The following is a 14,580-nucleotide window of genomic DNA, read 5'->3' on the forward strand; positions in this document are numbered from 1 at the left end:
TAAGTTAAGTCATAGAGTCAGTATTGCCTCACGTGTTCCAGTATTTCTACGGAATCCAAACTGATCTTCCCCTAGGTTACCAGTTTTTCCATTCATCTGTAAAGAATTCATGTTAAAATTTTAAGCCGTGGCTTATTAAACTGATAGTTCGGTAATTTTCACATCTGTCAACCCCTGCTTTCTTTGGGACTGGAATTATTATATTCTTCTTGAAGTCTGAGGGTATTTTGCCTGTGTGATACATCTTGCTCACCAGATGGTAGAGTTTTGTCAGGACTGGCTCTCCCAAGGCTATCAGTACTTCTAATGGAATGTTGTCTACTCCCAGGGCCTTGTTTCAACTTAGGTCTTTCAGTGCTCTGTCAAACTCTTCACGCAGTATCGTATCTCCCATTTCATCTTCATCTACATCCTCTTCCATTTCCATAATATTGTCCTCAAGTACATCGCCCTTGTATAGACCCTCTATATACTCCTTCCACTTTTCTGCTTTCCCTTCTTTGCTTAGAACTGGGTTTCCATCTGAGCTGTTGATATCCATGAAAGTGGTTCTCTTATCTCCAAAGGTCTCTTTAATTTTCCTGTAGGCAGTATCTATCTTACCCCTAGTGAGATAAGCCTCTACATCCTTACATTTGTCCTCTAGCCATGCCTGCTTAGCCATTTTGCACTTCCTGTCGATCTCATTTTTGAGACGTTTGTATTGCTTTTTGCCTACTTCATTTACTGCATTTTTGTATTTTCTCCTTTCATCAATTAAATTCAATATTTCTTCTGTTACCCAAGGATTTCTATTAGCCCTCATCTTTTTACCTACTTGATCGTCTGCTGCCTTCACTACTTCATCCCTCAGAGCTACCCATTCTTCTTCTACTGTATTTCTTTCCCCCATTCCTGTCAATTGTTCCCTTATGCTCTCCCTCAAAACTCTCTACAACCTCTGGTTCTGTCAGTTTATCCAGGTCCCATCTCCTTAAATTTCCACCTTTTTGCAGTTTCTTCAGTTTTAATCTACAGTTCATAACCAATAGATTGCGGTCAGAGTCCACATCTGCTCCTGGAAATCCCTTACAATTTAAAACCTGGTTCCTTAATCTCTGTCTTACCATTATATAATCTATATGAAACCTGTCAGTATCTCCAGGCTTCTTCCATGCATACAACCTTCTCTTATGATTCTTGAACCAAGTGTTAGCTATGATTAAGTTGTGCTCTGTGCAAAATTCTACCAAGCAACTTCCTCTTTCATTCCTTAGCCCCAATCCATATTCACCTACTACGTTTCCTTCTCTCCCTTTTCCTACTACCGAATTCCAGTCACCCATCACTATTAAATTTTCATCTCCCTTCACTATCTGAATAATTTCTTTGATTTCATCATACATTTCTTCAATTTTGTTCGTCATCTGCAGAGCTAGTTGGCATATAAACTTGTGCTACTGTAGTAGGCGTGGGCTTCGTGTCTATCTTGGCCGCAATAATGCGTTCACTATGCTGTTTGTAGTAGCTTACTCGCACTACTATTTTCCTAATCATTATTAAACCTACCCCTGCATTACCCCTATTTGATTTTGTATTTATAACCCTGTATTTGCCTTACCAAAAGTCTTGTTCCTCTTGCCACCGAACTTCACTAATTCCCACTATATCTAACTTTAACCTATCCATTTCCCCTTTTCAAATTTTCTAAGCTACCTGCCCGATTAAGGGATCTGACATTCCACGCTCCGATCAGTAGAACGCCAGTTTTATTTCTCCTGATAACGACATCCTCTTGAGTAGTCCCTGCCCGGAGATCCGAATGGGGGACTATTTTACCTCCGGAATATTTTACCCAGGAGGACGCCATCATCATTTAACCATACAGTAAAGCTGCATGCCCTCGGGAAAAAATACGGATGTAGTTTCCCCTTGCTTTCAGCCGTTCGCAGTACCAGCACAGCAAGGCCGTTTTGGTTAGTGTTACAAGGCCAGATCAGTCAATCATCCAGACTGTTGCCCCTGCAACTACTGAAAAGGCTGCTGCCCCTCTTCAGGAACCACACGTTTGTCTGGCCTCTCAAGAGATACCCCTCCGTTGTGGTTGCACCTACGGTACGGCTATCTGTATCGCTGAGGCACGCAAGCCTCCCCAGCAACGGCAAGGTCCATGGTTGATGGGGGGGAGGGTGGCTATCCTATGAACGAATTAAAATTTGTAGCCATTATAAAAGGGTCAGGGTAGGCAACACGAGTGAGGGTATGTTTCGCAATTAAAGACTGTTGGGTAAATGAAGAGTGGTTACTGTTCACGTACATTTCAATGTGTCTCATGCATGATGAATTCTTAGCAGAGCTATGGTTGTTTTATATTACAGTGTTGCTTTCTGAATGGCAAGAGTGAATTTGGGTATTTTATTCTAAAGTTTGCCATAAATTTTCAATTTCGAGCATGGGTTGGGTATGTGTGTTGGTTTGCAGGTGGCTCTGAGCTCTATGTTGCGCTTGAAATAATGGCCTGCCCAGTTTATTTATCCACACTGTTCAATCATCGCATTACACTTGCACTGTTGTGTCATTAATGCCTGGTAGTTGTTTGTGTGACTGGTTGCCACGTAGCCACACTCGCTAATGCTTGTGTCTGTTCCCGCCCTAGATCTTCTTAGATATCCAAAATCTGATAAATCTTTGTCTTGTTATACATGTCTGTAATTGAATTTGACCCATTCTGTTGCCACTTGCTTATGACCTATCTTAGTCTGTTACAGACGGCTTCTTGAATCTCTGCCACAAGTAGTATTTCTTTTTTCTGTGGCGCTGTCACAGTATCTTGCCTGGAGGTCAGAGTGATTGGGCTACTTGACTGGTGGGGCCATGGCCTAAATTTATGTATCTTGTGATATTTTGCAGGTTTTTTTTTTTTTTTTTTTTTTAATTCAATAGTAGTAATTGAACCTGAAAGGAAAAATTAATACGTCTTCACCCATTGTGTATGCCTAATTTACCCTCACACTGAATATTTGTAAAATTTATTTATTCACTGCCCTGGTATGGAAAATCATGAGAACTGAAGTCTAACATTTTAGGTAAGCTAGTGATTAGATATTATAGCTAACACCTGGTTCAAGAATCATAAGAGAAGGTTGTATGCATGGAAGAAGCCTGGAGATACTGACAGGTTTCATATAGATTATATAATGGTAAGACAGAGATTTAGGAACCAGGTTTTAAATTGTAAGGGATTTCCAGGAGCAGATGTGGACTCTGACCGCAATCTATTGGTTATGAACTGTAGATTAAAACTGAAGAAACTGCAAAAAGGTGGAAATTTAAGGAGATGGGACCTGGATAAACTGACAGAACCAGAGGTTGTAGAGAGTTTTGAGGGAGAGCATAAGGGAACAATTGACAGGAATGGGGGAAAGAAATACAGTAGAAGAAGAATGGGTAGCTCTGAGGGATGAAGTAGTGAAGGCAGCAGATGATCAAGTAGGTAAAAAGATGAGGGCTAATAGAAATCCTTGGGTAACAGAAGAAATATTGAATTTAATTGATGAAAGGAGAAAATACAAAAATGCAGTAAATGAAGTAGGCAAAAAGCAATACAAACGTCTCAAAAATGAGATCGACAGGAAGTGCAAAATGGCTAAGCAGGCATGGCTAGAGGACAAATGTAAGGATGTAGAGGCTTATCTCACTAGGGGTAAGATAGATACTGCCTACAGGAAAATTAAAGAGACCTTTGGAGATAAGAGAACCACTTTCATGGATATCAACAGCTCAGATGGAAACCCAGTTCTAAGCAAAGAAGGGAAAGCAGAAAAGTGGAAGGAGTATATAGAGGGTCTATACAAGGGCGATGTACTTGAGGACAATATTATGGAAATGGAAGAGGATGTAGATGAAGATGAAATGGGAGATAAGATACTGCGTGAAGAGTTTGACAGAGCACTGAAAGACCTGAGTCGAAACAAGGCCCCGGGAATAGACAACATTCCATTAGAACTACTGATGGCCTTGGGAGAGCCAGTCATGACAAAACTCTACCATCTGGTAAGCACGATGTATGAGACAGGCGAAATACCCTCAGACTTCAAGAAGAATATAATAATTCCAATCCCAAAGAAAGCAGGTGTTGACAGATGTGAAAATTACCGAACTATCAGTTTAATAAGTCACAGCTGCAAAATACTAATGCGAATTCTTTACAGACAAATGGAAAAACTGGTAGAAGCGGACCTCGGGGAAGATCAGTTTGGATTCCGTAGAAATGTTGGAACCTGTGAGGCAATACTGACCTTACGACTTATCTTAGAAGAAAGATTAAGAAAAGGCAAACCTACATTTCTAGCATTTGTAGACTTAGAGAAAGCTTTTGACAATGTTAACTGGAATACTCTCTTTCAAATTCTGAAGGTGGCAGGGGTAAAATACAGGGAGCGAAAGGCTATTTACAATTTGTACAGAAACCAGATGGCAGTTATAAGAGTCGAGGGGCATGAAAGGGAAGCAGTGGTTGGGAAAGGAGTGAGACAGGGTTGTAGCCTGTCCCCGATGTTATTCAATCTGTATATTGAGCAAGCAATAAAGGTAACAAAAGAAAAATTCGGAGTAGGTATTAAAATTCATGGAGAAGAAGTAAAAACTTTGAGGTTCGCCGATGACATTGTATTTCTGGCAGAGACAGCAAAGGACTTGGAAGAGCAGTTGAACGGAATGGACAGTGTCTTGAAAGGAGGATATAAGATGAACATCAACAAAAGCAAAACGAGGATAATGGCATGTAGTCGAATTAAATCGGGTGATGCTGAGGGAATTAGATTAGGAAATGAGACACTTAAAGTAGTAAAGGAGTTTTGCTATTTGGGGAGCAAAATAACTGATGACGGTCGAAGTAGAGTGGATATAAAATGTAGACTGGCAATGGCAAGGAAAACGTTTCTCAAGAAGAGAAATTTGGTAACATCGAGTATAGATTTAAGTGTCAGGAAGTCGTTTCTGAAAGTATTTGTATGGAGTGTAGCCATGTATGGAAGTGAAACATGGACGATAACTAGTTTGGACAAGAAGAGAATAGAAGCTTTCGAAATGTGGTGCTACAGAAGAATGCTGAAGATAAGGTGGGTAGATCACGTAACTAATGTGGAGGTATTGAATAGGATTGGGGAGAAGAGAAGTTTGTGGCACAACTTGACTAGAAGAAGGGATCGGTTGGTAGGACATGTTTTGAGGCATCAAGGGATCACAAATTTAGCATTGGAGGGCAGCGTGGAGGGTAAAAATCGTAGAGGGAGACCAAGATATGAATACAGTAAGCAGATTCAGAAGGATGTAGGTTGCAGTAGGTACTGGGAGATGAAGAAGCTTGCACAGGATAGAGTAGCATGGAGAGCTGCATCAAACCAGTCTCAGGACTGAAGACCACAACAACAACAACTTAACCTAAAAACTTATGGCTTGCTTTCTCACTTTTATCCACTCTACTCTTTCTTCCACCAGTCATTATGTGGTTACAGAAGCTTTTGTAACTTAAATTGCACCTGATATCACTAAATACCACCTTTAATTTTCAGCTTTGAGTTGTAGTGTGACCGACATTGATGTATACTTCATGTAAAGACTGCTTTCTTTCATTATTTACATGCCCAGGGGTTTGTAAGTTGATGTTGACGTTGTTGTTTCAGGATATTATCTGTTTGGTGGTATACTTATCACACTTCATGATTTAAATTTTTCAGAATCATTGAGGCATTTGAGACTGTTGATATCTTGGAACGCAGATACAACGAAAATTACTTCAATGAGTCTCTTCGGAGCCTTCCATACAAGTATGTTGCAAAATCTGTTGAAGGGCTGCCAGAGATAACACGTAAAACAGCAGATGTCTACAGATCTGCGAAAGCACCTTCCTGTAATACAGGTAAAGTAAAAGTGTTTGCAAAATAATGTTAGAGTGGTGTTTTATAATTTACATGAAGTATAGTCTTCGGAATCTGTGCATTTGAAATTGTCTCTGCACTTTTCATCAATCCAAAACTTATTGGAAGCCAGAAGTATGTACATATGCTTCTGTCACATGGAGTGGCCGTGTGGTTTGAGGCACCATGTCACGGATTGTGCGGCCACTCCTTCCAGAGGTTCGAGTCCTCCCTCAGACGTGTGTGTGTGTGTGTGTGTGTGTGTGTGTGTGTGTGTGTGTGCGCGTTTTGTTCTTAGAATAAGTTAGTTTAAGTAGTATGTAAGTTTAGGGACCGATGACCTCAGCAGTTTGGTCCCTTACGAATTCAAATTCAAACACACACACACACACACACACACACACACACACACACACACACCTGCATGACTACTCTAAAATTTCTGAGACACCCTCCTCCTCACTTAATTGCCAATAATGCATCTACTTTTCAACAATAACTTATTGCCTAATTAGTATTCTTTAGTTACTGGTGAATGAATTTCAGAAAATACAACAGACTAAGATGCAAATATTCATTTAGTAATGCCTTTGTAATTGACAGTTATGAAATCAGAATAACGAAATCAGGCCATGAGGTTCTAACAGAACCTTACGTTCCGAAATGGTTCATTTTGGGATGTCATTCCCTATACTAAAGCTGTCACTAAACATTATTTGTGCTCACATCCACACGCATATTACGGCACCTTTCTCTTAACAACCAGCTGCTGCACTGTGCGCCCAAAATGAGCAGCATGTTATCTGACTGTTGTAACCAGAGAGGTTTAGCCACACATTGTTGCAGCTCACAGAGGCAGTATATTTTCTCCTGATGAAAGAGGCACAGCAGTGATAACCTTAAATCTCTGGAACTCTTAAATTTTTGATTTTGGATTCATCATGCACATGTGAAATCAAAGGGAAGAAATTCAAAACAAACCGTGAATGAAACATTTAAGTCGTCCAAGAAAGAGTGCGTGTAACAGGAAAGATCAGTCAGTCCTCCTGGAAGATAAAAACTGTGTGCTGGACTGAGACTTTCATGGGAAAGTGCTATATCGATTGACCTATCGAAGCACAACCTGTCCTCACAGCTTTACTTCTGCCAGTACCTCATCTCTTACCCTTGTAACTTCATTCTGGAAAGATCAATCAATCATTAACATGGTGGCATGCTTGTAACTGATGTACATATTATGTACTTAATATAACTTTCATTAGTAGAAAGACATATAATGTCAGTAGAGAGATAGAATACATATATGTAGAAAACTAGTCCATGGAAGACAGCCAGAGAAGAAAAAATAAGGAACTGAATCTGACTTCAAAGCTGTGGCCACAATCAAATAATCACAAAGATAAGCACTTGTAAAGATAGTAATTAGTAAACAAAGGCCACTTCTGTGTAAACCCAGTAAATTATTGCTATGTAAGCATTCAGTCTTTTGAAAGCTTTGTTAGGTTTGCTGGCTCATGACTCAAATCAATCGGTGCAGTTCTTCGACACAATAATTGAGTTTCAAATATTTGCCAGAAATTTTCGAGATTTATTATTATTATTATTATTTTAAGTGAATTATGTGTAAGAGTGATCAAAGGCATAGAAAACACCATGCAGCAATATGCATTATTTAAATAAGATTGTCAAATCACAAAAAAGAATGCTAAAATTGGCATCATTAAGTTCATAATAAAATTAGAATATGTTTTAAAAACAACTTCAGCAATTGCAAATTCTCTTTCTATATCAAAGTGCTTCCATAATGCACTGTATAATTCACTATTTCACTGTGATCTACTTTTAAACACTTCACTGTAGATGGTTGTAGCATAAGGGTATCGTAGAAAAGATGACAAGATGCAGTACAGGTACGGGAATGCGTTGGGACATGCATGGTCCATCGTAACGCACTCGGCCACCGTTGAAGTGGTGGGCACAGTACGTTATTTAACTGGCACACACTCCTGACAACCGTGCCACAGGGAAATAAAGTGGTGGGCTTCGAAGCAGCAGCTTACACAACTTCCTTGCCCAGAAGTGCTAGTGGTTAGCAGCAGGTGGCAGTGTGGTAGCCCTGCTCCCATCAGGCATCACAGTTCTTGCAGCTCATGTGCATACACATGCGCCCACAAACTGGGGGTGAACATGTCGCAGCCTCAGTGTCATGACTATCACATTTTGACAACATTAGCTATGTGGCAACAGAACAATCACGCTGAGCATGTGGGGAGGTTACTGCACCTGGATCACAAGGTAGTCATTAATTTTAACACGTACGTGCTTTCCACTAGTAAAAACAGTATACGCTCTGGGACAACCGGGAAATCCAGGAATTCTTTTACCTGGGAGAAAACTGGGAAAAACCTGGGAATATTCTAGAATTCCAGGAATTTTTCATTGTTTTAGTCTTCAGTTAAATTTTGTAATTTTGACTGGTAACAACTGATAAACAGTAAAATTTGTCATAGGCATTAGGACAAACACTGTGGAAAACTTAATAACAGCAAACTGCTTCTGATGAGCATGATGTCACAACTGTTGAGCAGTTGCCATCGGGCTCATGCACATGCGCAGTTGAGATCCATATGTGCAGTGCCTTCTCCCAGTTCTGGCTACTTGAAGTGTAACTGCAGCAGTAGCAAGAAGCAGTCATGCTACACAGAAAAATTTTCCTGGCTCACCCAAGCTGCTAGATCTGTGCATGTGCGAGAAGTCTGGATTTTAGTGGGGAGGGGGACAGTCACCTGAGTTTACACTTACAAGGGGAGGCCGCCAATTGTGAAATTCAGATTCGATTCATACTGCGCATAATAAAAGCTCATGGCCAGAGGTGTAATGTGGCAAAGCACCAAGATGCACTTCTCAGCCGTTGTCGAGAAAATCGACAGTTAAAAGAAACTGTTGCGGTGAAATACTCTCTACGATTAATTATTTACTACAGCGTCGTGGCGCAGCGGTAAGCGTTAGGGTTCGTAATCCGAAGGTCGCCGGATCGAATCTCGTGCCATGCAATTTTTTTTTATTATTAGTTTTTTGTAATTCATTAATAGAGGGAAACATTCCATGTAGGAAAAATATATCTAAAAACAAAGATGATGTGGCTTACCAAATGAAAGTGCTGGCAGGTCGACAGACACACAAACAAACACAAACATACACACAAAATTCAAGCTTTCGCAACAAACTGTTGCCTCATCAGGAAAGAGGGAAGGAGATGGAAAGACGAAAGGATGTGGGTTTTAAGGGAGAGGGTAAGGAGTCATTCCAATCCCGGGAGCGGAAAGACTTACCTTAGGGGGAAAAAAGGACGGGTATACACTCGCGCGCGCACACACACACATATTCATTCATACATATACAGACACAAGCAGACATATTTAAAGACAAAGAGTTTGGGCAGAGATGTCAGTCGAGGCAGAAGTGCAGAGGCAAAGATGTTGTTGAATGACAGGTGAGGTGTGAGTGGCGGCAACTTGAAATTAGCGGAGATTGAGGCCTGGTGGATAACGGGAAGAGAGGATATATTGAAGAGCAAGTTCCCATCTCCAGAGTTCGGATATGTTGGTGTTAGTGGGAAGTACCCAGATAACCCGGACGGTGTAACACTGTGCCAAGATGTGCTGGCCGTGCACCAAGGCATGTTTAGCCACAGGGTGATCCTCATTACCAACAAATACTGTCTGCCTGTGACCATTCATGTGAATGGACAGTTTGTTGCTGGTCATTCCCACATAGAATGCGTCACAGTGTAGGCAGGTCAGTTGGTTGATCACGTGGGTGCTTTCACACGTGGCTCTGCCTTTGATCGTGTACACCTTCCGGGTTACAGGACTGGAGTAGGTGGTGGTGGGAGGGTGCATGGGACAGGTTTTACACCGGGGGCGGTTACAAGGGTAGGAGCCAGAGGGTAGGGAAGGTGGTTTGGGGATTTCATAGGGATGAACTAAGAGGTTACGAAGGTTAGGTGGACGGCGGAAAGACACTCTTGGTGGAGTGGGGAGGATTTCATGAAGGATGGATCTCATTTCAGGGAAGGATTTGAGGAAGTCGTATCCCTGCTGGAGAGCCACATTCAGAATCTGATCTAGTCCCGGAAAGTATCCTGTCACAAGTGGGGCACTTTTGTGGTTCTTCTGTGGGAGGTTCTGGGTTTGAGGGGATGAGGAAGTGGCTCTGGTTATTTGTTTCTCTACCAGGTTGGGAGGGGTAGTTGCGGGATGCGAAAGCTGTTGTCAGGTTGTTGGTGTAATGCTTCAGGGATTCCGGACTGGAGCAGATTCGTTTGCCACGAAGACCTAGGTTGTAGGGAAGGGACCGTTTGATGTGGAATGGGTGGCAGCTGTCGTAATGGAGGTACTGTTGCTTGTTGGTGGGTTTGATGTGGACGGACGTGTGAAGCTGGCCATTGGACAGGTGGAGGTCAACATCAAGGAAAGTGGCATGGGATTTGGAGTAGGACCAGGTGAATGTGATGGAACCAAAGGAGTTGAGATTGGAGAGGAAATTCTGGAGTTCTTCTTTACTGTGAGTCCAGATCATGAAGATGTCATCAATAAATCTGTACCAAACTTTGGGTTGGCAGGCCTGGGTAACCAAGAAGGCTTCCTCTAAGCGACCCATGAATTGAAGGGGCCATCCTGGTACCCATGGCTGTTCCCTTTAATTGTTGGTATGTCTGGCCTTCAAAAGTGAAGAAGTTGTGGGTCAGGATGAAGCTGGCTAAGGTAATGAGGAAAGAGGTTTTAGGTAGGGTGGCAGGTGGCAGGTGATCGGCGTGAAAGGAAGTGCTCCATCGCAGCGAGGCCCTGGACGTGCGGAATATTTGTGTATAAGGAAGTGGCATCAATGGTTACAAGGATGGTTTCTGGGGGTAACGGATTGGGTAAGGATTCCAGGCGTTCGAGAAAGTGGTTGGTGTCTTTGATGAAGGATGGGAGACTGCACGTAATGAGTTGAAGGTGTTGATCTACGGAGGCAGAGATACGTTCTGTGGGGGCTTGGTAACCAGCTACAATGGGGCGGCCGGGATGATTGGGTTTGTGAATTTTAGGAAGAAGGTAGAAGGTAGGGTTGCTGGGTGTCGGTGGGGTCAGGAGGTTGATGGAGTCAGGTGAAAGGTTTTGTAGGGGGCCTAAGGTTCTGAGCATTCCTTGAAGCTCCGCCTGGACATCAGGAATGGGATTACCTTGGCAAACTTTGTATGTGGTGTTGTCTGAATGCTGACGCAGTCCCTCAGCCACATACTCCCGACAATCAAATACCACGGTCGTGGAACCCTTGTCCGCCGGAAGAATGACGATGGACCGGTCAGCCTTCAGATCACGGATAGCCTGGGCTTCAGCAGTGGTGATGTTGGGAGTAGGATTAAGGTTTTTTAAGAAGGATTGTGAGGCAAGGCTGGAAGTCAGAAATTCCTGGAAGGTTTGGAGAGGGTGATTTTGAGGAAGAGGAGGTGGGTCCCGCTGTGACGGAGGACGGAACTGTTCCAGGCAGGGTTCAATTTGGATAGTGTCTTGGGGAGTTGGATCATTAGGGGTAGGATTAGGATCATTTTTCTTCGTGGCAAAGTGATACTTCCAGCAGAGAGTACGAGTGTAGGACAGTAAATCTTTGATGAGGGCTGTTTGGTTGAATCTGGGAGTGGGGCTGAAGGTGAGGCCTTTGGATAGGACAGAGGTTTCGGATTGGGAGAGAGGTTTGGAGGAAAGGTTAACTACTGAATTAGGATGTTGTGGTGCCAGATTGTGTTGATTGGAATTTTGAGGTTTTGGAGGGAGTGGAGCTGGAAGTGGGAGACTGAGTAGATGGGAGAGACTGGGTTTGTGTGCAATGAGAGATGGTTTAGGTTTGCTGGAAAGGTTGTGAAGGGTGAGTGAGTTGCCTTTCCGGAGGTGGGAAACCAGGAGATTGGATAGTTTTTTGAGGTGAAGTGTGGCATGCTGTTCTAATTTGCGGTTGGCCTGTAGGAGGATGCTCTGAATAGCCGGTGTGGATGTGGGAGAGGAAAGATTGAGGACTTTTATTAAGGATAGGAGTTGACGGGTGTGTTCATTGGCTGAGTTGATGTGTAGGTGAAGGATTAGGTGGGTGAGGGCAATGGATTGTTCAGTTTGGAACTGGTATAGGGACTGATGGAAAGAAGGGTTGCAGCCAGAGATGGGAACTTTAAGTGTGAGGCCTTTGGGGGTTATGCCAAATGTCAGACAAGCCTGAGAAAATAAAATATGCGAGCGTAATCTGGCTAGAGTGAAGGCATGTTTGCGGAGGGAATGTAAATAAAACTTAATGGGGTCGTTGTGGGGGTGTTGTGAGGGTGACATGGTATTAGAAGGTGGAAAGTGTGAGGTTGAAATGAAAATGAAAGATAAAAATATATGGGGAGAGATAAGGGTGAACTAGAAAGTAACTGGAGATCTGGTATAAAAAAGGTAAAAAAGTGTTGGTTATGTTGATCCTGTGGTGAACTTGGGTTGGTGGACAGCGATGTGCATGAAGGTTAGGTGGTTGTGTTGCCGCTAAAACACGTTAAAGGACGGAGAAATTCGGGAAAATTTCGAAAAAACGTGTAAATGTATTAAAGGAGTGGTGTTGTGGTGAAAGATTACGAAAATGGGGCTAACAATTGTAATAATGACGTTAAAACCTGTGGGGAGCGGCTAAAAATGATCAGTGATGTGCGAAAAACGGAAGTGGAAATAAAGTGAAAGTTATTAGAACTAGTCGAAATGGTTGTTTAATACGTGAAAGCAGCTGTTATTGAACTAGAAACGGTGGATTTTATAGCAGCAGTAGTGTTGAAAGCGGAAAAAAAAAATTTTTCGGTTATGGTTTGGAAGTGGGTTACGTATTATTGAGTATATATAGGCGGGATAAAATTGTATTACGGTAAAACGGGGAATGTGAATACAAAGTGAGACTACTGGTAAAAACAGAAAGAGAAAATAAAGAGAAAATAAGACGACAGGAAAGATTTCGAAATGCAACAGCGACAATAACAAACGTATTTGTTGGGTTCAAATTAATGATATGGTTATAATAGAGGGAAACATTCCACGTAGGAAAAATAAATCTAAAAACAAAGATGATGTGACTTACCAAATGAAAGTGCTGGCAGGTCGACAGACACACAAACGAACGCAAACATACACACAAAATTCAAGCTTTCGCAACAAACTGTTGCCTCATCAGGAAAGAGGGAAGGAGAGGGAAAGACGAAAGGATGTGGGTTTTAAGGGAGAGGGTAAGGAGTCATTCCAATCCCGGGAGCGGAAAGACTTACCTTAGGGGGGAAAAAAAGGACGGGTATACACTCGCGCGCGCACACACACACATATCCATCCACACATATACAGACACAAGCAGACATATTTAAAGACATCTGCTTGTGTCTGTATATGTGTGGATGGATATGTGTGTGTGTGCGAGTGTATACCTGTCCTTTTTTCCCCCAAGGCAAGTCTTTCCGCTCCCGGGATTGGAATGACTCCTTACCCTCTCCCTTAAAACCCACATCCTTTCGTCTTTCCCTCTCCTTCCCTCTTTCCTGATGAGGCAACAGTTTGTTGCGAAAGCTTGAATTTTGTGCGTATGTTTGTGTGTCTGTCGACCTGCCAGCACTTTCATTTGGTAAGTCACATCATCTTTGTTTTTATATATATATAAACTATTAATGAATTGCTTATGCATGTTGGTGAAGGCGAATCGCTTTCCAATTGTACCGCCTCCATTATTCCGTTTTTTTAACAGGGTGTACCAAAGCTCTCCCGTCCGCACTGATTTTCGATGATGTTATAAGTTGCGCTAGGGACCGCATCTACCTTGTTTCGAAGTTAGCAGGCAACTATGCTGTTATGCGGCAGCTCGTTTCGGCCCATTCAACATCTGTCCTTCAAGTGTAACGAGCTAGTAACGGAGTTTATATTTCATACCTGCCGCAGCAAGTTTGTGTTCGTGGGGTCTCGATCCTAATTCGAATATTTGACTTACGCTATACGTATTCGTTTCGGAATACCGTTTCTACGTCTTTCGTCAACTATACGTGGTTAACATTATGAAGAAAATTAATAACATTTGTGAAATACAACTTTGTTTGCGGAAAACATAATGATGTCCGAAGTCGCTAGTTTTTCCACGGCAAACGACTTTGAACAACTTATTATATGCATAATTGTTGCAACTGATTGCCGGGAATAATATATTTGAATTACAAAAAACAAATACTAAAAAAAAAAAAAGAAATTTCATGGCGCGAGATTAGATCCGGCGACCTTCGGATTACGAACCCTATCGCTTACCGCTGCGCCACGACCCTGTAGAAAATTCTTTATCGTAGAGAGTATTTCACCGCAACGGTTTCTTTTAACTGTCGATTTTCTCGACAACAGCTGAGAAGTGCATCTTGGTGCTTTGCCACATTACACCTCTGGCCAAGAGCTTTTATTATGCGCAGTATGAATCGAATCTGAATTTCACAATTGGTGGCCTCCCCTTGTTAGTGATTTTGCTGTTTCCTGATGTCCTATTTCCTCTTCGTGTACAGTTCACGCGTCAAATGAAAACAAAACTGACTTCTGTGGTCGGGAGCTATCAAGTGAATTAAAATACATTCACATAATTACGGAAGGCTGTTATTAGTTTTTCT

At 42.2% G+C, this 14,580-nt stretch overlaps 1 protein-coding gene across 1 annotated transcript in view; it reads left to right on the forward strand.

Annotated features, from left to right (window-relative positions):
- Nucleotides 1–14,580, forward strand: part of LOC126253461 (protein ELYS) — a 346,049-nt gene that overhangs the window by 170,404 nt on the left and 161,065 nt on the right. The window contains exon 18 of the mRNA XM_049954815.1: nucleotides 5,718–5,899. Within this exon, the coding sequence (XP_049810772.1) occupies nucleotides 5,718–5,899 (182 nt within the window). The remainder of the gene's footprint in view (nucleotides 1–5,717; nucleotides 5,900–14,580) is intronic.

The sequence above is a fragment of the Schistocerca nitens genome, chromosome 4 (genome assembly GCF_023898315.1).
Source record: "Schistocerca nitens isolate TAMUIC-IGC-003100 chromosome 4, iqSchNite1.1, whole genome shotgun sequence".
NCBI classification, from domain to species: Eukaryota; Metazoa; Arthropoda; class Insecta; order Orthoptera; family Acrididae; genus Schistocerca; species Schistocerca nitens.